Raw genomic sequence first — 25,360 nt, forward strand, 5'->3', positions numbered from 1 at the left:
CTGACTACCAATTACTGCAGGTGTAAAATACAAGAGTCTATCATTGGTCTATAAATCCATTCTCCCTTCTGCTCCAGCTTACCTCAATAATCTACTCATCTCTTAAACTCTCCTTTTTTTGTCTTCATTCAGCCGACAATAACCTACTCACACTTCCCTCCCTACCTGTGCTTCATCTTACAATTTCTCAAGACTCTGTCTTTAGATACTTAGGCTTCAAACTACCAAACTATGGAATAAGCTCCCCCTCCACATCAGAAATCAGCCCCCAGTTACATCTTTCATGAAACTCCTCAAAACCCATCTCTTTACAGAATCTTTTATGCCTATCACTCCATGATCTTTCTCCTTCTATTCCTCATCTTCTCTCTCTTCTACCCCCTATCTCTGCTATTTTTATTTGTTAACCACTATGCCCATTCCAGGCCTATTGCAGTATATCAAAAACTGTAAAATAAAGAAAGAAGCAAAGTTTTGCAAAAATGGCTTCATACTCAAAAATAGTAAATACTGTGTGTTATTTGCAATAACATGTGACTCCACCTTTGTATAGGTTTTCTGTATTTAGATTTAATAGTTGATATGTTGCTGCAATCCAAAATCATTGACTGTGCATGTAGATAAATTTTGTGAAATTTCTCCAAAAAAATAGAAAAAATACATCTCAGTAAGGTGTAGTTTTTAGTGAAACTTCTTATAGCTAAATTTTGTGTGCTACTTTTCTAACCACCTCATTTACATGCATGGAAAAATAGCATGTGAAAAATGCAATACTGTTTACTAAAACATGCACTCTATTACATGACCCTCTATGTTTTAAATTCTTTAAGAAATTCCCACGTGAATTATATTAAACCTCAGAAATCAACCACATTTGCAGGCAAGTTACAGTTAGTTCATATTCACTGGATCCAACTGACCATCACAAATGACAGCTCACACTCTACATATGGAAAAAAAAAAGGCAGTCTCACATGGGTTAACATAGAAGCATAGAAAAAATGAAGGCTGACAAAGACCATATGGCCTATGCAGTCTGTCCCACTGCAGCTCCTTATGACTCTGTGCAAGTCACTTAACCCTCCATTGCCCCAGGTACAAATAAGCATCAGTATATACTATGTAAACCGCTTTGAATGTAGTTGCAAAAACCACAGAAAGGCAGTATATCAAGTCCCATTCCCTTACAGATCCTGTGTACTTCTCAAAAGCTTTCTCGAATTCAGATACAATTTTCATCTTCACCACCTCCACCAGGAGGCCATTTCACAAATTCATCACCCTATCCATGAAGAAGTATTTCCTCAGGTCTGTCCCCTTTCACCTTTATCCTATATGACTTTATCCTATGCTACCCCTCCTCCCCTCCATCCCAGAGATTCCTTTCAATTGAAAGAGACTCACCTCTTGTACATTTATGTCACAAGTATTTGCTGGCGGTGGCGCTGAACTCAGATACTGAACACCAGGCTTTATCTAGTGACTTGCATTGAATATCCGGTTTCAGTTTTGGCTGTGGTACTTTAACGGGCTAAGCGAATATTCAGAGCTAGCCGGTTAAGCTATTAGCGGTTAAAGATAGGCCTGCTATTTAAGTGGCCTATCTTAATCGCTCAACTTAGCCAGTTAAGCGCTGAATATTTACATTTAGCCAGCTAAGTTGCACGGCTAGCCGCTAATATTCAGAGGAGATAACCGGATATCTCACTAAGTGCTATTTAACCGGCCAGGAGCCATTCCTGGCTGGTTAAATAGTGCTAATATCGGATCCGGCCCATTGAGATCTTTAAGTCTAACCCTGTACACTTTATGATGAAGACCACTGAGCGTTATAGTAGCAGTCCTCTGGACCACCTCCATCCTGATTATATCTTTTTGAAGGTGTGATCTCCAGAACTGTACACAATATTCAAAATTAGGTCTCACCAGAGTCTTACACAACAGCATCATCACTTCCTTTTTCCTACTGGCCATTCCTTTCCCTGTGCACCCAAGCATCCTTCTAGCGTTTGCCATCGACTTTTCTACCCGTTTGGCCACCTTAAAATCATCACATACAGTCACACCCAAGTCGCATTCCTCTTTCCTTCATAAAAGTTCTTCACCCTCTAAACTGTATCATTCCCTTGAGTTTTTGCAGCCCAAACGCACAACCCTGTAATTTGTATAATTGCTTTAAACATAACAATTCCTAGCAAGAGAACAGCTTTAAAACGAATCGGAGAAAATTTTTCTTCATTCAACATGCAATTAAACTCTGGAATTCATTGCCAGAGAATGTGGTAAAGGTGGTTAGCTTAGCGGAGTTTAAAAAAGGTCTGGACGGCTTCCTAAAGGAAAAGCCCATAGACCATTATTAAAATGGACTTGGGGAAAATCCACTGCATATTTCTGGGATAAGCAGCATAAACTGTTTTGTACTTTTTTGGGATCTTGCCAGATATTTCTGACCTGGATTGGCCACTGTTGGAAACAGGATGCTGAGCTTGATGGACCTTTGGTCTGTCCCAGTATGGCAATACTTATGTACTTCTGGATTTATAAAAACTGAAATCCTAGTTAAATTTGTCACTGAAAGTGTGATTATTAATTTATCCTACATATATATTTTAAATATTTCATAAGTCATAGTTTACAGTATTCATTATTCTAAGCCAAGAAACAAAGCAACTATATATTATTCATCAAATACTTTATGCTCTAATACTAACCTGCTTTTTGTTCAATGTCATTGAAGGGCTTCAAAATGCTCTCCAACTGCCTGCTAAGCTCTGCTTTCAAATACTCTTCTCCAACCAGTGCTGACAGGTCCTCACAAAGGGCCCGAGCCTCTTCTATATTCTTCATTTCCTGCTCAATTTCCTGCTGTACTTCACGAGCCTTTTCCAGCTGCTGTTTAACAGCATCAGGGTGTGCGCTCACAGACAAACTGCTTTTCAGTTTATTATCCAACTTATTTAATTTATCAGACAGGCTTCTCAGGAGGACCCGATACTGCGTGCTTTTGACGATGGCCTGATCGATGCGGCCACATCTGTCACCCAGTTGTCCAGTTAGGCCATCCCACTTTTGAGCCACGGCTGCCAACTGTTCTTTCACAACTTCATAAGATGGTGGCAGGTCACCTGGTCTGCTCAGTATTCCCTGAGCAGCAGTATTTAGTTGTTCATACTGAGGTTTTCGGGTATCAAACTCTTTGAGAAGAATCTGAGAAAACACAAAAAGTAAAAGAACATTTAGTCAAATTTTGTATGCGCTCTTTAATGATTACACTACAGTGTGATGTGATATACTTCTTCCCTTGAAAGCAAGATCACTGCTTTTAAATGGTTAAGGATAGCTGTTCCCTAGAAATAGTACCACTAAATCCAAAGCCAGAAAAGATGGGAGGGGAGGGGTATTGCTCCCATCCATTGCACTACAGTACAAAGGAACCTCTGAGTGAGTCGAGGACCAGGGTGGAGGGCAGAAATCTGATATTGAGTTAGGATTTGATACAAGAGTAAGGAGTGTGGTGCTAGGGGGAAGAGAACGGGGGCATGATGTGCAACAGAAGGTATCGGAAGGAGGTCGCTTGATCTGCTGAGGGGTATTGGGAGGAGAAACATGATGTGCTGGGAGGGGGAACAACCATCACTGCAGCTTCATCTTTTTTTCACAGGCTAGGCAACTGTGCTAGATGCACTGGAAGGTAGCGTGGATGCATTCACCCTATCTGCAGGTGTATGTAATATGGTGCCTGTGCGGTAAGGGGGCAATTCTATATCTGGGTGCCACAACTGAGGTACCTAACTTACGCAGGTAGTGAATGTGCAAGTGTTCCTATAGAATACTGGCATAAATTGGAACCAACGCTCCTACATTTTGGGCACACCCACTTATGCCAGGCCAACAAGCAGTGTGCGTAACACTTATAGTATTCTGTAAGTTACACACGTAAGTGGAAGATATGTCCAAGTCCCTCCCATGCTGGCCCACATGTACACTCATTGCAGTTGCATGCTATAGCAACTGTGCATGCTTTAATAGAATAGTGTGTAGCACACTGACATGTGCAAGACATGCATAAATAAATGTGCCCAGTTGTAGAATTGCCTATTAATGCCCTAATTCTATATATGGTGCTCAAAATTGCATGCAAATGTGGCGCATACCCAATTTGTATGCGCAATTTAACTGATTAATGAGCAAATCAGTACTGATAATTGGGCACTAATAATCAATTATTGGCACTAATTGGCATTAATTAAAATTTGCACACACATCTTTAGGCGTCACAAAAGGGGGCGTGACCATGGGAGGGGTATGGGCGGATCAGTGGCGTTAATGGAATTTATGCTTGACACCATGGGGGTAGGGGAAGAAGTCAAACACTTGAATATAAAGCCCCAGTTTATATTTGAGTTAATAGCTTTCCCCCTTTTTAGGGAGGAGGGGAAACTTACTTGAATAAGTTTATATTCGAATATATACGATAGTTCATGCTGTCATATCAGTACAGTAATGGTTACCTCAAAATAAATATTTAGAATTCATATGACAATCCTACATATAAGCCAAGGTCAGCATGTATGACACAGATGGGCAGTACCAGCATAACAAGGTGTAACATTATTTACTGGTAATTGCTCTTTCTTACCACCTGTAAATACTAGTAATAAACACGGTTTCCAGTGGAATAGCAGAATGGTTATGTCCACATTCAGTACTCAACTGCTGAAACATCATGCTAAAGGGCTCTTTACTTTGATTTATAAAAGAATTAAAGGACATTTTTTAAGCATATACACGATTATCAGCAACTGTTTTGCATTAGCTGATGCACTGTGTTTAAAAGAAATCTTTTGCTATTTATTCTAAGCAGACTTACCCCAGAGTCCAGGCACCAACTAAATAGCAGGCTTTATATCGACTTTTGTTGTTTGGCAACTTAGCAAATTTTTATTTCAATACACACAGCAAACTGTTTCATTGTTTCTGCTTTATCTGCAGTGAACTTCTACAGTGTAAGCACATGCAACAAAAAAAATCATCAAAGTCTAGGTCATGCTGACATCTGGGACAAAAATAATCCCTAACATTTCATTAACTAGGGAGGTAAGACTGTCAGGTTCTGTATTTTGAAGCTCTCTTTTACTATTTTTCTGTTTTTTTGAGGCTCTTTCACTATTTTTCTGTCTTTCTCATTAAAAAGAACAGCTCTACCTTTTCCCTCAACACTAAAGGTTCAATTTTGGACCTCAAATATCAAAGAAAGTACGTAATGACAAGATCTTGGAGTTTATTAATTTAGTGCACCACACGCTTGGACTGATCCTCAGTTGAAGTGCATAAAAAGATGTACTGAAGTTTATATCTGTAGCTCTCTCCAGTAAAACATCTCGGTAATAAGATATGTTGCTGAGAAAGGAAAAGATTTCATTTTTGTTTTATAAAAGATTTCAAACATTTCTTTTTTTAGACACAGTTATATCACGCTCAGTTCTGAAGAGCTATGAAGTGCTACTTGACATCCTTGTGCTGGCCGCCAACATTTTATATTATTATTTTTTTTCTCCTTATTTCTGTGCCCTTATCAGCAAGGCTTGCTTAACCATTAAACAAACTATGCAGTTACCTGGGATAGCAGCTTCTAGGGAGTGGTAAGGAACAGCTGCAGATGAAATAAGGCAATAGGTCCTGTATAAACTCAAACAACCTATTAGTTCATGCTTTTACATTTTTATGCGACGAAGGGAGACAAAAATGATAAAGGGGATGGGATGACTTCCCTATGAGGAAAGGCTAAAGCAGCTAGGGCTCTTCAGCTTGGAGAAAAGGCGGCTGAGGGGAGATATGATAGAGGTCTATAAAATAATGAGTGGAGTTGAATGGGTAGATGTGAAGCGTCTGTTTATGCTTTCCAGAAATACTAGGACTAGGGGGCATGCGATGAAGCTACAATGTAGTAAATTTAAAACAAATTGGAGAAACTTTTTCTTCACTCAACATGTAATTAAACTCTGAAATTCGTTTCCAGAGAATGTGGTAAAGGCGGCTTCCTAAAGAAAAAGTCTCTAGACCATTATTAAATGAACTTGGGGAAAATCCACTATTTCTGGAATAAGCAGTATAGAACGTTTTGTACTTTTTTGGGATCTTGCCAGGTATTTGTGACCTGGATTGGCCACTGTTGGAAACAGGATGCTGGGCTTGATGGAACTTTGGTCTTTCCCGGTATGGCAATACTTATGTACTTATGCATTTTTACAAGATTGTTTTAGGACTGGTACTATTGAAGTGACCATGATCTCTGAGCTGATTTATTTATTTATTAGGGGCAGAAAAGGAGCCTACATCCCTAAAAGGGTCATGGATTTGATATGTCACCTTTCTGTGGAACAACCAAAGTGGTTTACATGTATTATATGCAGGTACTTTTTCTGTCTGTAGTGGGCTCACAATCTAAATTTTGTACCTGGGGATTAAGTGACTTATCCAGGGTGACAGGGAGCTGCAATGGGAATTGAACCCAGTTCTCCAGGTTCTCAGCCCACTGCACTAAAGATATGGCACAAGGATCGAGGATCATGGTTCACTCAAGGCATCTAAATACACTTGCACTGGTTTTGCTTATTAGAAATTGCAAAGCTCCTTAAGAAGAAGACATGTTCAGGGCTACCCATTAGATGGGTAATTTTATCATGTATTTTCTATATGTAAATCATGTTTTCAGAGCTAAAAATGACAGTTATAAATCGGTGTACTGGTATACATGTAAAAGTTGGTGCACCACAAATAAGACCCCAATTTTACGTGTTTTCTGTGTAGGCGCCTCTAGAGGTTGAGGGCAGAGTTGCAGTAGTATTATATAAAATGAACACCTACATACCTGGGAATAATTTTATAAAGGTTTTATAAAATTATCTCCATGTAACAGTACATGAGGTAACAAGAATGTACATACTTTTATTAGATTCAGGTGTATGCATGTACAAAAGCGTACTGTGGACAGACTGCAGGCAGAATCACAAAGTATGCTCATAGGTTACAAAATATGTTTGTGTAAATATACACAGCTCCATTACAACAGTGATTTTGGCTACATTTGTGGGGCAATTTTATTTAGGAGGTGGTAAGAGCATCCCTGCTATCTAGAACAGTAAGTTACTGAGTGCTAACTTTGATGGGCAGCCAACACCCATTTCCCTCTCCTAATGGTGTGCATTGCAGTAAAGTGCATGTAATGGTTATAGCAGGGCTTTTTTTGAGGGGGTATTTGGGGGTACTGAGTACTGGCACCTTTTCCATTGTCTGCTAAAATTGACCCATGGACTCCAGGTTTTAATGAAGGAGATCAGGCTCTACACACCAATTCTGCCTTGTCATAGGTTCTATGACTGGTTGCAGGGGGCCTGGCTATTGTGGGGTGGGTCCCTCAGTGATCACCCCACCCTTGAAGGGTGGCCTAGCATTTGAGTACCAGCACCTTTTTTTCTAGAAAAAATGCACTGGGTTATAGTAGCTGTGGGCTAACAGTTACTGCATGCTAATTCACACGATAGCTGCTTAGTGCACATTATAAAAAGACTTCCAATGAATCTATGTAAGAATGTGCGAAACTAACAGCATTCTTTTCAATCACAGATTCAAAACTGATATGATGAAAAGCATAACTTTCCCAGCTCATTTTCTGAAATTATATGACCACACCTTACTGCCATTGGTTCTGCCTTTCTTTGTTGTTAAACTACAGAAGGCAAAATATTAGCACAGCAAACACATTCAACTATGAGTGTTATCATGACGACGTCAGCATTGAGACTGGCATTGGCTTTAATCTGAAACCAGAGGTACCATGTGTCAGCATTTTTCTGAGAACAATCAATCTGCACTTGCTGGAGAAGTCTGACTTATATTTCTTTTATCCATTTGTATTTGTTTTAATATAGAGATAACGAACCCACAAAGATAATAGGGAAGACAGTGAAATATGTATATCAAACTGTATCTAATCACAACCCAGGAAAAAAAAAACACAAATTCAGTGCTGCATGCTGTCATTTAATAGGCATAAAAATACAAAACACAGCACACTCTAAAGTTAAACACATACATTAGTTAAAAAGCCTGCATGACTTGGCACCAAGTTTTCCTGAACAACCTCAAGTAAAAATGTGGTCTACTTGGCTGCCATCTTATTTATGAAAAAACAGATTTCTGAAGCATATGATGGTTATAAATAATACTGACCTGAACTTGCTGTTTCTGAGTGTTTAGCATGTTTGGCTCAATGGAGAGAGGCCCAAGAACGCTGGCCATTAGCTCCTTTTCCACAAGCCACTGCTTTAGCTGAACTTCCGCCGTCTGGAACTGGGTCATGTAATTGGATGACTCTTCCAGTTTTTGCTGTCTATCAGCAGTCAGATGACTGATTTCTTTCCATCTGGCATCTATAAGACCATAAAGCAATCATTATGCTATTCTAAAAGTTAATTCTCTTTTTCTTATTGTACAACATAAAAAAATGTTAAGGGTCTAAATTCAAAGTGATTTACACAGCCAGAAATGGCTCCTGGCCATTTAAATCGCTTGTCCGGGGCTAACTGGGTATATTCAGCAGCAATTAACTGGATAGTGCCACTGAAAATGCCCAGTTAGAACCTAAGCCGAAAATAGCTACTTTCTGGGCATTCCAGGGGCAGAATCAGCACTTAGCTGGTTATGTGCCGATATTCAGCGTTTAACCAGCTAGGATAACTGCATAAATAGGACTGCATATTCCTATCTTTATGTGGCTCATCTTAGCTGGTTAAGTGCTGAACATTACCCTTAAGTAGGTAGATTTTATCTGGCTGCGTATGCCTAGATATTCAATGTGGGGCCTGGACATGACCCAGCATTGAATATCCAGGCATAGAGCCAGCAGTGAAAAAAACTAACGCTGACCACTGCCAGCAGAATATCAACCCCTCAATGTTCACATGCTGTATAAACTGGACAGTATAATTAGCCAAACATAGTCCCCTGGATTCTGTATATGACGCTTTGAGATGCGCGTGCAACTTAATTGAATGATCCAATTAGTGCTGATAATTGGCATTCTAACAAGCAATTATTAGTGTTAAATGGATTTAATATTTAGGCGTGAGTCCAAAAAGTAGGCGTGGAAATGGGAGAGTCATGGGCAGATCAGGGGCGTAACTAGAATTTACGTGTGTAGTTATAGAATAAGGAGGATATGTGCCTAATTTAGGCATGAGGATTTGCACCGCATTTCAGTTGGTGCAAATGGCTATGCCTAAATTAGGTACTGTCGCGTAGGGTATCCCACTCAAGGCAGAAGTGTGATGTGAATGTGTGGACTGAAGACCACATCGCAGCCTTGCAAATTTCTTCAATGGAGGCTGACCTCAAGTGGGCTACTGACATGGCCATGGCTCTGACATTATGAGTAGTGATAAGACCCTCCAAGGCCAACCTAGCCTGGGAATAAGTGAAGGAAATGCAATCTACTAGCCAATTAGAAATGGTGCATTTCCCGATGGCAACCCCCATCCAGTTGGGATCACAAGAAACAAAAAGCTGGGCGGACTGTCTGTGGGGCCTTGTCTGCTCCATGTAATAGACCAATGCTCTCTTGCAATCCAAGGTGTGCAAGCTGCTTTCACCAGGATGGGCATGAAGTCCAGGAACGAATGTTGGCAAGACAATCGAGTGGTTCAAATATAACTCCGACACCACTTTTGGAAGGAACTTAAGGTGCATGCGGAGTACTGCTCTGTTGTAATGAAACTAAGTATAAGGTGCATCCACCATTAGGGCCTGAAGTTCACTGACTCTATGAGCTGAAGTAACAGCCACCAAGAAAATGACCTTCTAGGTCAAGTTCTTCAAATGGCAGGAATTCAGTGACTGAAAAGGAGCTTTCATCAGCTGAGAACGACGTTAAGATCCCATGACACTGGTGGAGGTTTGGCAGGGGTCTTTGACAAAAGAAAAACTCTTATGAAGCAAACAACTAGAGGCTGTCCAGAGATGGGCTTACCTTCAACATGTTGATGATAAGCACTAATTGCACTAAGGTGAACCCTTAAGGAGTTAGTTTTGAGACCAGACTCTGATAAGTGTAGAAGGTATTTAAGCAGGGTCTGTGTAGAGCAAGTAAAGGAATCTAGGGCCTTGCACTGGCACCAAACAGCAAACATCCTTCATTTAAAAGAGTAACACCTCTTAGTGGAATCTTTCCTGAAAGCCAGCAAGACCTGGGACAAACTTGAAAGGGGCAGACTTAGGAGTAATGTCAGGAAGTATTTTTTCACAGATAGGGTGGTGGATATGTGGAATGCCCTCCCGTGGGAGGTGGTGGAGATGAAAACAGTAATAGAATTCAAACGTGCGTGGAATAAACACAAAGGAATCCTGTTTAGAAGGAATGGATCCTCAGAATCTTAGTGGAAATTAGGTGGCGACGCCGGTAATTGGGAAGCAAAACCGGTGCTGGGCAGACTTCTACGGTCTATGCCCTGATCGTGACTGAATAGATAGAGATGGGCTGGAGTGTAAATTTTAAGGGGTTTCAGCGTTGGCTTCAGAACTTAGCACAAGAATAGTGTGGCAGACGTCAACAGTCTGTGCCCTGAGAATGGCAAGGACAAATCAAACTCTGGTATAAAGTATCACATGCCGTGTAAAATGAGTTTATCTTGTTGGGCAGACTGGACGGACCGTACAGGTCTTTATCTGCTGTCATTTACTATGTAACTACATATACTGGATTAAGCCAGGAGTCCTTAACCTGATCCTCAAGACACACCCTGCCAGGATTCATAAGCCAAATTTTCATATACTGCCTCCTCTGTATGCAAATCCATCTCATGCATATTCACTGATGGATATCGGCAGTGGCGGGAGGTCAAAAGTGGCAGGGAAGGTCGTCGGTGGGGGAGGGGGGGTGGTCGGCGGGCTAAAATGTGCCCCCCCCACCTCAGGCTCTGGACCCCCCTCCCACGGAGGTCTGGCTATGCCCCTGCTTCCAGGACTCTAATTTTTTGAATTTGACCTAATGATCTACTGAGGATCAGTGGACTATAAATGTGTGTAATTAATAAATGCACTGGGCACTCTTCATGGTCTTCTATCTGATCATATTCTGTGTTCCATTTTTACCTATCTCAGCCAACATCTGTTTCCATTTAGAAGCTTCAGCAGCATCTGGGTTCTTCTCCAAAAGATCTGTCACCTTCTTCTTCAGCTCCTGAACCTTACCAGAATTTTGCTTCAGTTCTGTTTCAAATATCTAAAAAAAAAAATCACAGTGTAACAAAATATATATATATATATCAATGATGCATATACACCATACACAGTTTAGTACAAGGAAATGGTATACACTACACTCTTCGTGGAATCATTCATTGTCACATATACTTTGGGCTTTCCTATGTTTCAGAATGGTAGACTGCTCTGAATGAAAATGCTTACAGTCAATCTTTATCACGCTCCCCCACCTCTATTTTTCCTTTATTGCCAAAACTACTATCCACTCATTCTGCACGTTACAGATAGGAGTAGAGCAGATTATAAAGTTAAATGTGGGGTTTGTTCTTCTAAGATTCCTTATATCTGTATAGTATTTTTATATGAAATACAAAGAGTTGCTTAATTAAAGAAAATGTTCAGAGACCACATCGAGGGCTGGAAGACGCTATGCTATGCCACACGGTTCTTCTATTCCACAATACCAAATATAGTTCAATGCAGATTACAGATACAAGACAACCGGAAGAAAAAAATCCGGGAATTTACAAAGAAGGAAAAGTAATTACTACAATAATTATAAATTACATTAAAGAAAATATATGTTAAAAAATACATTTTAATTTCTTTTCAAAAAATAAGGTAATTCTGCAAATTGCAGATCTGCATTGGCAACGAATTCCAAACTGATACTGTCTGATAATATATCGAAGAGTCAAACATAAGTTGTTTAAAAATTTGCTTGACTGAAGAAAAACAGAATAGCATTTGGTGGCAAGTTGAATTGGAAACTACATTTGAAAGGAACATCACCCAATCAATCAAGTATAAAGGGCATTTCCATCCATAATTTTAAAAACCAAAGTGCAGAGCTTAAATTGCGCTCTTGCCTCTATAGGCAACCAATGTAGTTCCATTAACAACAACGTTGCTGAATCAGTTCTTCTAGCCGAGAATATCAACCTAGCGGATATACTAGAGTCCCCCAACAAACAAATGCTTCCCCCATATGGTATTAAAGCCAAACAAATTCTACATTCACAGAACTCCCTGTTTCTCCCCCAACAATGGGTGAAGAGCAGAGCTAGAACATTTCCCCTTTAAATTCACCATACAAAGAAACGTCTGATTCTAGCATACTCTCACTAATAGCAACATAAACCCTCTCAATTCCAGGAATATTGTGAAGTAATGCAACTATAGTGGATAGTGGGATGAAGCATTATACCAACTGCCATTTTTGTGCCTTTCTGCAGATAAAGTGGGTTTTTAGCAGTTTGCACCCAGTAACTGTTAAATTGTACTAAATGTTGCGTGCTTTTTAATATCTGCTGCCTCAATAATAAAAAAAAGTGTCATTTGCATTTACCACCAATGGCTCTTAACTCAGCAACAAATTATAAGATTTAAAAAAAAGATCTGCTGAATGAATAAGACAACCAATTAATTTTAGGCAGTTATCTTTAGAGGAATTTTTTGCCAAACCAATCCAGTAATGTGATTGTCTGTATAAGATAGCCATTTGTGGGGCTGAGGCTATCCACCCAAACTCACGTCATAAGTACACCCCCAAAATACCCCTTAAATGGCCAATTTTTACCTATTTAGATCTGTCCAACTTGTGAATTTAGCCAGTCAGTTGGGAAATAGTTATAAAGACAAACATTTAACAGGATAACTCCCAAGGTTAGTTGGTAAACCTTTCGAAAATCAACCCCTCTGATTTTAAATAGAGAGCAGACAGCTAAGATTTCTATAAGGGAAAGAGGATGGGATTTGAAACCGCTTTTCTATGGTTACAATCAAAGTGGTTTACATATTATATACAGGTACTTATTTTGTATATAAGCTGTAACTATTGGAAAACCAAACTGCTTAGGGTCAGAAGGTCTAATTTTTAGTAATAGAAGCTGAATAGCTTTAGAAGCAGTGCCTCCTTCTTGAGACAAAATTTAAATCTGATGTGAGGAGGAGACCTGAAAACAATGAGAAATAAAAGACCAACAGAAATGCTTGCAATATTTTTAAATAAATCAAAATTATTTATTTATTAGGATTTATTTACTGCCTTTTTGAAGGAATTCACTCAAGGCGGTGTACAATAAGAATAAATCAAACATGAGCAACAGACAATTACAGCAGTAAAAATACTAAAATAGCAATACAAAGTATGGCATAGTACACTACTTACAATGTCAACACAATACGTAATAGAACATTTTAATTGACAGTGCAGGGTATAAGCAAAGATGGCGCATACAGATAGGTAAGAGAATAAGGGGAGTTGGAAAGTAAGGTGATTAATTTAAAGAAAGTTGCACATGAGGTCAGAAAGATGGTTAACATATAGATAGGTAAGAGAGTATGAGGAGTTAGAAAGTAAGGTGACTAATTTAAAAGAAAGTTGCATATGAGGTCAGAGAGATGGTTAAATACTTTTACTAAAGGTTAGCACAAGTTATCTGACACAGGACTCATTTTATTTCTAGGGGCCCTACTACAAATAGCATGCACTAATCTTTAGTAAAAGACCCCCTTTTACAAAGTCACGCTAGCGATTCCCATGCAGAAAATGAGAGGAAGCCCATAGGAATTGAATGGGCTTCCTCTCATTTGCCGCACCAAGAATCAATAGCACGGCTTTGTGAAAAAGAGGCCATTAACTGGCTCTGAAAAAATGCCAGCTGCTAAGATGCTGCTTCTTCCTCTTCCCTCAACTCGCCTTCTGTTACTCCTCAAAGATAATTTACAAGGAAGAACTGAACAGGAACTGGAAATGCCATGCTCTGTCTCCCAGCATTTTCTTGGAGCCGAATTAATTCATTATTGGTGCATTATTCTTCATTTAACAAGACTGAGACAGGGGGAAATATCTTCATTTAATCAATTTGCTTATTCTCCCATCCACAGCATTAAGTCTTTCCAAGAAATATAAAACAGCTTTAAATAGCATAAGCTATTTTAGAAGGGCTTTAAAAATCTTTACAATTCAGTCAATATTATTTGAGCTTCATTACTCATGTTTTTCCAAGTTGAATGCCTGTGTTTTTGCATCAGAAAGAACAGAAAGTTGACACATATTGAATCAAGAGAATAGTGGTTTTAAATAACAGCAATGAGGAGATTATGCAATATTGAGTTGAGTCAGGTTCTGGAACAGGTTGTTCATTGTTTTAAAGGATCAAAATAAAAAGAAAATGGGAGAAAGATGGCATAAAAGTGGAGCAGCAGAGGTGTAGATACTTTGATTGAGTGTACAATTGATTTTAAGATTTCAGAAAGGATTTGTGTTTTCGCCCATAAACATTTACATTGCTGTAAGTGCTTCTACAGATTTTGCATGATTTGCCTTCCTATCAAAAAGAAACCTACAAGTTCTGATCTATTTATGAATCCCCTTGATTACTAGTGACCTTCAGTTGTATATTGTCCATGCACTGCAAGTAAAATTTACAAACCCTACACTTAGAAAAGGGACTAATATTCAGCAGTGCCCAATCTTTTCCACCTTTCGCTCCTTCACCCCCCCCCCCCCCCCCCTCTTCACCCCTTTTTCACCTTGCCTTGCCCTCCACTGCCCAGGGTCTCTCAATACCAATACAACCACTTCAAATAATTAGGTCTCCACCAATTGTCTGAGGAGAAAAATGTCTATATGTGGATATGCATGGTCGCAGCACAAATGTTGCATAAATGAAGATAAAATTAAATTATATACAATAAAGATTCCTTATTTGGGTAGTTGACACGCTCCTTGGGACACAAAGCTGATGACCAGTTTCTCTGCCTATCACATTCGGAAAACATTCTATTATCAGAAAATTTGCCAACAAATACCCAGAAAGATATCTCGCCTACGATGTTTCTCAAAGCCCAATTTGTGATTGCTGCTCAAAGTGTCTCATTCATGTGCGCATTCATGTGCTGCCACCCAGTTTGTGGAGAAAACAGTTGTAAAAGCTGACATTTGACCAACACCTAGCAAGAGTAAGGTCAATTTTCAGAGCAAGCCATGTCTACACCAGTGAGTATCAAGCATTACTCACTTATCCATGTATTTTTAAAAGTTACACAAGTAATTTTGAGCCCTGCGACTCACTAAATATCCATACAAAAAGGAGCTGGGTTGGGGAGGGCAGATGTGGTGCCAGAAACTGAGTTGTTTGTTTAATTTAGGCCTGCTAAATTGCAGGCCTAAATTAAATGGAATGTCAACAGCGGTAGACACTGCTTAAGAGTATACTTAGAAGCACTAAGGGTCCTGTTTAGTAAGGTGTGGTAGCGTTTTTAGCACGTGCCAAAAATTAACATAAAAACTAAAGACATCCATAGGAATATATGAGTGTCTATAGCGTTAGTACGTGCTAACCTATAGTGTGCATAAAGGATGGCTTAGTAAACAGAGCCCTAAGTAAACTGAATATACATGTGAAGGGCAATTCTATACATGGAATGCAAATTTCCATGCGCAAAATTGAATGCTATCCCCAAATCTGCACATAACTAAATTGGTTAATGAGCCATTCGGTGCCAGTAATTGGGTGGTAACAATTAATTACTGGTGTTAATTGGCAACAATTTGGATTTGTGTGCGCACTAAGCGCTATTCTATAAAGATCCACACGCAAATCTTATAGTGTGCAACTCAAAAGGCAGTGTGACCATGGGAGGAGCATGGGGAGGCCAGGGGCATTCACCAAAGATGCACACAGTATTAATGAATACCGGGAATCCACACTTAAATTGCACGCCAAGATTTACACTACGTTTCAGTTGGTGTAAATCCTTTCACCCACAGTTTAGCACAGATATTGGCTCTAAGCATAGTTCTATATATGGCACCCAACTTGGAGCACTGATTAAAGAATAGTACTCCATGCAGATTTTCTTCAACGCCATTAAATATTGGGGCTGACACTTCCCTAAGTCACTCAATTAAGTTATATGAAAATACTTTTAAAACAAATAAGAAGAAATATTTTTTCACTCAATGAATAGTTAAGCTCTGGAACTTGTTGCTGGAGAATTTGGTAACAGCGGTTAGTGTATCTGGGTTTAAAAAAAGGTTTGGACAAGTTCCTGGAGGAAAAGTCCATAGTCTGCTACTGAGACAGACATGGAGGAAGCCACTGTTTACCCTGAGATTGGTAGCATGGAATGTTGCTACTATTTGGGTTTCTGCCAGGTACTTGTGACCTGGATTGGACACTTAGAAACAGAAGACTGGGCTAGATGGACCATTGGTCTGACCCAGTATAACTATTCTTATGTTTTTTTGTTGATAGTGCTACTGAATATACAGTGGGGGAAATAAGTATTTGATCCCTTGCTGATTTTGTAAGTTTGCCCACTGACAAAGACATGAGCAGCCCATAATTGAAGGGTAGGTTATTGGTAACAGTGAGAGATAGCACATCACAAATTAAATCCGGAAAATCACATTGTGGAAAGTATATGAATTTATTTGCATTCTGCAGAGGGAAATAAGTATTTGATCCCCCACCAACCAGTAAGAGATCTGGCCCCTACAGACCAGGTAGATGCTCCAAATCAACTCGTTACCTGCATGACAGACAGCTGTCGGCAATGGTCACCTGTATGAAAGACACCTGTCCACAGACTCAGTGAATCAGTCAGACTCTAACCTCTACAAAATGGCCAAGAGCAAGGAGCTGTCTAAGGATGTCAGGGACAAGATCATACACCTGCACAAGGCTGGAATGGGCTACAAAACCATCAGTAAGACGCTGGGCGAGAAGGAGACAACTGTTGGTGCCATAGTAAGAAAATGGAAGAAGTACAAAATGACTGTCAATCGACAAAGATCTGGGGCTCCACGCAAAATCTCACCTCGTGGGGTATCCTTGATCATGAGGAAGGTTAGAAATCAGCCTACAACTACAAGGGGGGAACTTGTCAATGATCTCAAGGCAGCTGGGACCACTGTCACCACGAAAACCATTGGTAACACATTACGACATAACGGATTGCAATCCTGCAGTGCCCGCAAGGTCCCCCTGCTCCGGAAGGCACATGTGACGGCCCGTCTGAAGTTTGCCAGTGAACACCTGGATGATGCCGAGAGTGATTGGGAGAAGGTGCTGTGGTCAGATGAGACAAAAATTGAGCTCTTTGGCATGAACTCAACTCGCCGTGTTTGGAGGAAGAGAAATGCTGCCTATGACCCAAAGAACACCGTCCCCACTGTCAAGCATGGAGGTGGAAATGTTATGTTTTGGGGGTGTTTCTCTGCTAAGGGCACAGGACTACTTCACCGCATCAATGGGAGAATGGATGGGGCCATGTACCGTACAATTCTGAGTGACAACCTCCTTCCCTCCGCCAGGGCCTTAAAAATGGGTCGTGGCTGGGTCTTCCAGCACGACAATGACCCAAAACATACAGCCAAGGCAACAAAGGAGTGGCTCAGGAAGAAGCACATTAGGGTCATGGAGTGGCCTAGCCAGTCACCAGACCTTAATCCCATTGAAAACTTATGGAGGGAGCTGAAGCTGCGAGTTGCCAAGCGACAGCCCAGAACTCTTAATGATTTAGAGATGATCTGCAAAGAGGAGTGGACCAAAATTCCTCCTGACATGTGTGCAAACCTCATCATCAACTACAGAAGACTTCTGACCGCTGTGCTTGCCAACAAGGGTTTTGCCACCAAGTATTAGGTCTTGTTTGCCAGAGGGATTAAATACTTATTTCCCTCTGCAGAATGCAAATAAATTCATATACTTTCCACAATGTGATTTTCCGGATTTAATTTGTGATGTGCTATCTCTCACTGTTACCAATAACCTACCCTTCAATTATGGGCTGCTCATGTCTTTGTCAGTGGGCAAACTTACAAAATCAGCAAGGGATCAAATACTTATTTCCCCCACTGTATGTAAGTTAACTTTATATGGCAGCCACTCCATCTGAATATTGGGCCCAAGACTTATAGGCAGCTTCTTGTAGACTCTGCTGACATGACTCACGAAAGTTACTTGCTGTGTACCCTTAATATCACCACCCCACTCCCTGCTAAACTATGCTATTTGGAACCCATGTCCATCTGTTTCGCCTCCCTCCTGACTCTGGGTTGTCATGATGATTTAGAATTCTTTTTATCTAGGTGACAGAGATGTGGGGAAAATGGAGAGAGGCTCCAGTTACAAATTAAAAATAGCCGTTGAAAGCGCCCTGCCACAACCCGGTCATTGCCGATGCCTGCAGCAGTGGGAAAACATACAGTAACTGCATTGGACGCTGCACTGAACCTCCGCCTGGCAAATGTTACCACACATTCTTTATCTGAACTATCTTGGATGGATAAAAAGGGTTACAAAAGGCCCACTCCCCTTTTCTTGAGGGCATTCTAGGTCAGGCTGTAGCCCCCTCCCCTTGATGGACAGATCAGCTCCTTTAGCAATAAAAAGGAAGAAGAAATGTCCAGCATGACACCTAAGACTGTAATGTCATGTTGTAATCAGGTATTTTAAAACAGCTGTACATCCTATGCACAGCAAAACCAAAACACCTATTAAGTCCTGAAAAGAGAAAAGCCCCAAATGCACTAATATCTGGGAGATATCAATGAGCATGTGTATACGGATACTATAATATCAGCTCATTTTAACTCACTAAACGGCCAAATATTTATCTGTATAAGAAAGCGCCAGCAGTAGAGCAAGGATAGTGAAACAGCTAACAGTAAAACAAGAAGAGAACAAAAGCAGGTCAAGAAACATCACCTTAGTGTGTCAAGTGTGGAAGTGCTCACAATCTTTTTAACAAAATTACAGTGAGGCAGTGACGTAGCTGAAAGTCCATTTTGGGGGGAGGGGGCAGAGGCGGACTGAGGGGATCATGTGTTCTCCCGCCCCACAGCTGCACTCCCCACCCCACTCTCGCGTGAAACCATACCTTTGCTGGCGGAGATGTCCAAGCCCCACCAAGTGAAGAAATCTCCTGTGCGAGACCCTGCAGCACGTGCAGCCACAGCAGCCCTCAAGTCAGAGGTGTGTTTCAGCTGCCGATGCCAGCATTCCCGCGCGTGCTCAGTTGCTGAACTGAGTATGTGTGCGTGCTGGCATCAGAGGCTGATGTGTGCCAGCCAACTTAAGCGTTGGTCAAACAGCATGGGTGGGGACTCATACAGGAGACTACTTCAGCTGACAGGGCTTGGCCATTCCTGCCAGCCATTCAAGCGGAGGGGGCTTGAGCCCCACAGTGAGGGGTGCAGGCCCCCGAGGCCCCCACTGGCTACGCCCCTGCTACAAGGCCACCAGAACTATGACTGACTTGACTATAGTTAAAGTTGGTATAACAGAATTCAGGACTAGGATGTAACTATTTCATAGTACAATATCTTCAAAAAAGAAAGTATGGGGAAAAGAGAGAGGGAGTAGATGTTTTGTAAAAGGGATACAACATGACATACAAGGAGAACAAGGAGCGGTTAAATTACCATGGGCTGCCTTATAAAAACTTAAGATGGCTCCTATCTAATTGGAGTACTATTCAGACTTCCAGCACATGGAAAAGAAGAGGTTAAATATGATGGGAAACATTAGAAAATGAGGCACAAAGGAGACGTGCTGTTTGGAAGAGACTTCAATCTGCCACATATTATTTATTACATTTGTACCCCGCGCTTTCCCGCTCATCGCAGGCTCAATGCGGCTTACACAGTAACAAGAGAATACAGTCTATAGTAAACGAATCAACAAAGGGGGTATGTGATAGGACAAATGAACAAGGAGTAAATGGGATAGAAGAGGTATGAGAAAAAGGATCGGGATAGGTAAGGCGGTGGAGCGATTAAGGAGAAGATGGGAAGAGCATGGAGGGTAAGAAGGTTGGTAGGAGATATTTCTGAGTCATTGTAGATAGTCATTCATTCATTTAAGTATTTATATACCACTTAGACCTAGGCGGTTTACAGTTTCATTTTACAAGTACTGGGTCTGTCCCTAGTAGGTTCACAATCTAAGTAGTACATTGTACTACTGTTGTACCTGGGGCAATTGAAGGGTTAAGTGACTTGCCCAGGGTCACATAGAGCTGCAGATGCAATTGAACCTGGTTCCCCAAGATCTCAACCCACTGCTGACCATCAGGCAGCAGCAGGAATTGAACCCAATTCCCCAGATACACAACCCGCTACACTAACCGTTAGTCCACTTCTTCACAACTGGCACTCAGTTGCTGAGGTAGGAGATGTCTGGTTGCCCTGTAGGAAGCATTCCGCAGGGGATTAGTTGGAGTCCACTTATGAAAATATGTTATGGGACATGGTATTGATAAATGGCGATAGTGTCACTCCCGCTGATATTCAGCCAGCAACAGGCAGTGCTGTTAATGTCCACCGCTGGTGTTGAACTTGGATAGTCAATGCTGGGCCATATCTTGTTGCTGGCATTGAATATCCATTTTATAAAGCTAACTAGTGCATGCCCAGTTAACTCGAAATGTGCAGCTAACCGGCCATGTGTTACAGTACAAAGATAGGGCAGCTATTTATGCGGTCCTATTTATGTGCTAACATCGGCCGGTTAGCTCTAACTATCAGGAGTTAACCGGACTCTGCACCCAGACTGCCCCAACATTGCCGGCTTGCACTTCAACGTTAACTGGTCATTTTCAGTGAAGATAACCAGTTAAGTGCCAGTGAAAATGACTGCATTGCCGCTAATAAGCAAGTTAACCGGTTGGCAGTCAACTCATTTTAAATATTGGCCAGACTGATTTCACAGTAGGAGAAAATATAGGGCCTACTGATTACTGTAAAGTATGGCTTAATATTAAATACAATCGGCAAATTATAAGAAATAAATATGAAGGTAATCTCCTTCTAGTTCTATTGACAAATAGTGCATTCAAATGTGGAGGAGATAACAACATCGGCTTAATTCTCTGACAGAAGTTAATACATATAATTAATTTAAGGAGATGTTGCCTCAAGAAGCCACCGGCTAGATTATATTACAAGCTCATGGGGGCTGGACCGCTTCATCATTGGCAACACCCCCAAGTTCTTAGAGCAGCCTGTCCCAAACATATGTATTGATACTCTTTTTTTCTTTTTATATAAATTTTTCTTTCAAACATATGATGGGCAAACGTGAAGTTAAACGTAACATAAAAGTTACTTAGCTTTTGCAAGGTCCAAACCTTCTTTAGTTAGTACATGCTGAACGCGACCAAGACCAACAATGGCCACCGTTTCGTCGCCTGCTTCAGGGTCATATGGTCTGCGTCTCAGCTGAAGGATCAACCATTTCCAACGGACCATTTTAATATTAAATACAGACTTGAACTGAACAATACTACAAGAAGCTTTCCTGGACTTCAAGAGGGCTGACTTCAAAATAAATGATTATATTTAGGAAATCCTACTAGGAATCAAAGATCTGATCAATACATATGAAACAGGGGCAGCAATAAAACAGAGCATGAAGAAAGCAACAAATCACCACAAGAAGAATAGTAACAAGGTAAAGAGAAAAAAACAAGAGACCACCCCAGATCTCATGGAGATAGCAGAAATGATGAAAGAAATTACTAGCATATTCGTAATCAAGAGGTAATAGTTATTGTACCTTATGTTGTTCCACTTGTGATTTCACACCTTCACTGTCTGTTGGTGCAGTTTCCCAACTTGCTGCAATGGCATCCATTTTTTCCAACCACTGCATTGTTGAATCTGTTTCTTCTTGAACATGCTGCATCTTTGAGAGCCACATCTCCAGTTCAGCTATTTTTTCTTTCAAGCAGACTCCCAAATCTTCATAACTGTGATTTACAGTTGACATATCCTGCTGAACTGCAGTTAGCTCTGTGAGAAAAAAAAATGTTCTGTGCAATTAAAACATAAAAAAAGAGCCTGGAGGGCTTAAGTTTATTTTGTGTTTTTTTAACCAATATCTTAGGCCCTTTATAAGAATTCTTTTCATAGAATACCCGCATTCCATTTAGGCAAATTAGTATTACTCAAATTGAAATAGATTAGTTTTGAACTCTTACTATACCAAGGGGAAGGTGAGTGTCCTAATTCTATATATGGCGCTCAAAATTGTGCATGCAAATTTGGGCACGCACCCTATTAGCACAAGCAATTTAATTGACAAATGAGACAATTAGCACCGATAATTGGGTACGAACAATCAATTATCGTCACTAAATGACATTCATTTAAATTTGCGCACACATCTTTAGGTGCCAGGGTTTGTGCGGATCAGAAAGGGGGCATGGCCATAAGAGGGGGCATGGGCAGTTCTTGGGCATTCTTGGAATTTACAAGCAGTGTTGCAGAATGAGGGAAATCCATGGCAAATTTGAGCATGAGAATTCATACTAGGTTTCAGTTGATGTAAATCCTCGTGCCCATATTGGGTGCAGATCCCGGCACCAAAATGCTATGCTATAAACAGCAACCATTTATAGAACAGCGCTTAGCACTAATTTTTATTGGCACCCAAATATTAGTCCATAATACTTATTTTTCCCCAAATTATTTAAAGTACAGAGAAAACCAGCTTCTTGTGGCTCAAATTAAAACAATACTTGTAGCCTATAAGTTATAGGACAACAACTTGACTCGATTTGCTATTTTGAAGAAGTTCATGTGGATCTAATTTAAACATTTACCTAATATCTACCAACAAATTTTTACAAGAGAAAAAGGTTAGGAGATTGAATTGTTTGGGCCATGGGTAAGCCATGGGCAACATGAGGAAAGTATGAGACATTTCACATAAACAACTCAAACCAAATCACTGAAATGGGAAGGTGGATGGGCTCTATTCCTATTACCAAGTGTATTAGGGTGCTGAGTGATGTCAGAGTTCTTCTTTCCTCCTTCTCTTTGTGGGATGGTCTGGGTGCTGATTAGGTGGGAGAGGTTGGGGAGGATACTTTCAAGGGATGTTGAAGAGATTTAATACTGGACTGTAAGGAACTGGACACATACCACCACGACCCATGGAAAGTGGGAGATGCCAGGATGAAATAAAGCAGATGCAATAGCTGGTCTGTCTCCTTTAGCTCTCCTGAGTGCCCAGTGCACCCACTCACTCTCCCAGAGTGCAGCTGGCACTGGAGAGAGCCAAAGGTTGTCCTAGTTACATTAAAGTGGATCAACAGAGCCAATTTGCATTTTTCTGGAAAGTGGTAGGTTCTGAGTGTATGATATGATTGCGGGGTGAGCAAGGAGTCACACGAGCTTAGTACTATATAGGCATGGCCCAAAAGTACCTGCAAAAAAAAGCAACTGCAAATTTCTGTGGGCAATTTTTCCTGGAAGGTTTTCAAAGGTATTTCTTTCCCTTTGAGAACAGGTGGAAAATTCATGAGTAAGGGTACATGTGGACTTTCCACTTGCCCATTCAGCTTTAAAAAATGCATGCAAATGGGAGAAAATCATTAGTACATCTGGCACAAAAAACAGAAACCATCTCTTTTTTTCCATTAACTTCCAGTATTTCCCCTGGAACGTACTTTAGACAGCTGGTCTATTTTCAGCTGGTTCGAGGTAAAGTCTCTTTCTGAATAGGTAAAGAGCACATTCTAGTCAGCCATCCTCAGACACCTCCTCCGGTTTAACTGCATACCAAACTATTTAACACAAAGGTCATAGATCCAATTAACTAATTTCCTCAGTCCCCAATGCTTTATTAGCTTTTAGAAAATCTATGGATCTGTTTATTAAAGTGTGGTAAACAGTTATCACATGGATTTGCACATGATAAGTTACCACAACACTTACCTCTCATTCTATAACAGGATAGCCTCAGGGCAAACTCAAGGAGGTGTTGTACCCTGAGACAACTTTTGTCTTTTTTTTTTCTTTTATATTTATTCAATTTCCTATTAGTCACACTCAAAAAGATACATGATTGGATCAGAAATATAGAATATCAAATCAAAACAACATATCACAGGAAATAAGAACAAACAAAACTTTATCCCACAATATTTTCAGGGCCAAAGAAATATACACCAGGAAATTACAAAAGTCATAAGGAGATATATGGGCAGACTGTGACAGCTGGTTAAAGTCATTCCTTCAGGATTAGCCATTCCAAGCATTTCTGGTTCCTCCCTTGATCTAACACAGAGGTTCTCAACTCAGTCTAGTCAAGTTTTCAGGATATCCACAACAAATATGCATGAGATGCATAAAAAGGAGGCAGTGAATGCAAATTGTAGATTGTTCATTTAATGTATGAAATTATTTTAATAACATGCAAATTTAATTTGTTCTATGTTTTATTGTAAGAGTAATATAGTAATTTTTGTATAGTTTGTTGAGCAAAGAAATAATTTTAATTGTTTTGTCTTTTTATATTTTGTATGTAGCTTGTTCCCTGCTTAGACTTTTATAGATATAGCCGGTTATAAATAAAGTTTTATTATTATTATATATCTGGAAAATCAGACTGGGTTGAGAACCCATGTTCTATCAAATGCTGCCTACAGGCACATGGTTTGCTGTATTCTGTAACAGATGTGTACAACTTCCTTAGAGCAAAATGTAAGGCATTCACAGGGGAGGAGAATGGTGGGGCATAGGCAGGGCTGGGTAAGTTTTACATGGAACTGTCAGGTTTATCACAACACCAAAGGGTGGAAGCAGAACCAAATCTAAATGACCAGCCCAAACAGGAAGTAAGAGCGTCAAAACAGTTTATTGGGACCCTACACGGTCCGTATTTCGGCAACAAGCCTTCCTCAGGGGTCTAAAAACATAAAAATCAATGTTTAAAAACATAAAACATAAAAACAAAAGTTATAATAAAATATAAAAGAAATAGTGATAATAGGCACACACACAGTAAATTAATAGTATAAATTTAGGTATGCTGTCAACTTACACTAGTATTCTCTAAAGAGCATTTGTGTGTATGTGTGTGTGTAAGTGCTCTTATAGAACAGACTCACAGCACACGTATTTGAACACTTAAGTTGTAGCACCTAGTTATACAAATATCAACTTAGCATGCATTAATTCACATGCTACGTGCTTACAATGGAAGGGGGAAGAATGGGTGGGTTATGGGCATGGACAACACATTGTGATTAGCAAATGGCAAATTACTGTATGTCAACCATAGTAACATAGTAGACGACG

The 25,360-nt window shown here is 40.3% G+C and overlaps 1 protein-coding gene across 2 annotated transcripts in view; it reads right to left on the reverse strand.

Annotated features, from left to right (window-relative positions):
• The window catches only part of DST (dystonin), a 509,263-nt gene that overhangs the window by 265,784 nt on the left and 218,119 nt on the right, over window positions 1-25,360 (reverse strand). For both annotated transcript variants that reach the window (XM_030198986.1, XM_030198985.1), the window contains 4 exons: window positions 21,831-22,066; window positions 11,149-11,278; window positions 8,233-8,432; window positions 2,712-3,207 (listed from right to left, as the gene is read on the reverse strand). In XM_030198986.1, coding sequence (XP_030054846.1) covers window positions 2,712-3,207; window positions 8,233-8,432; window positions 11,149-11,278; window positions 21,831-22,066 — 1,062 coding nt within the window. The remainder of the gene's footprint in view (window positions 1-2,711; window positions 3,208-8,232; window positions 8,433-11,148; window positions 11,279-21,830; window positions 22,067-25,360) is intronic.

The sequence above is a fragment of the Microcaecilia unicolor genome, chromosome 3, assembly GCF_901765095.1.
Source record: "Microcaecilia unicolor chromosome 3, aMicUni1.1, whole genome shotgun sequence".
NCBI lineage: Eukaryota > Metazoa > Chordata > Amphibia > Gymnophiona > Siphonopidae > Microcaecilia > Microcaecilia unicolor.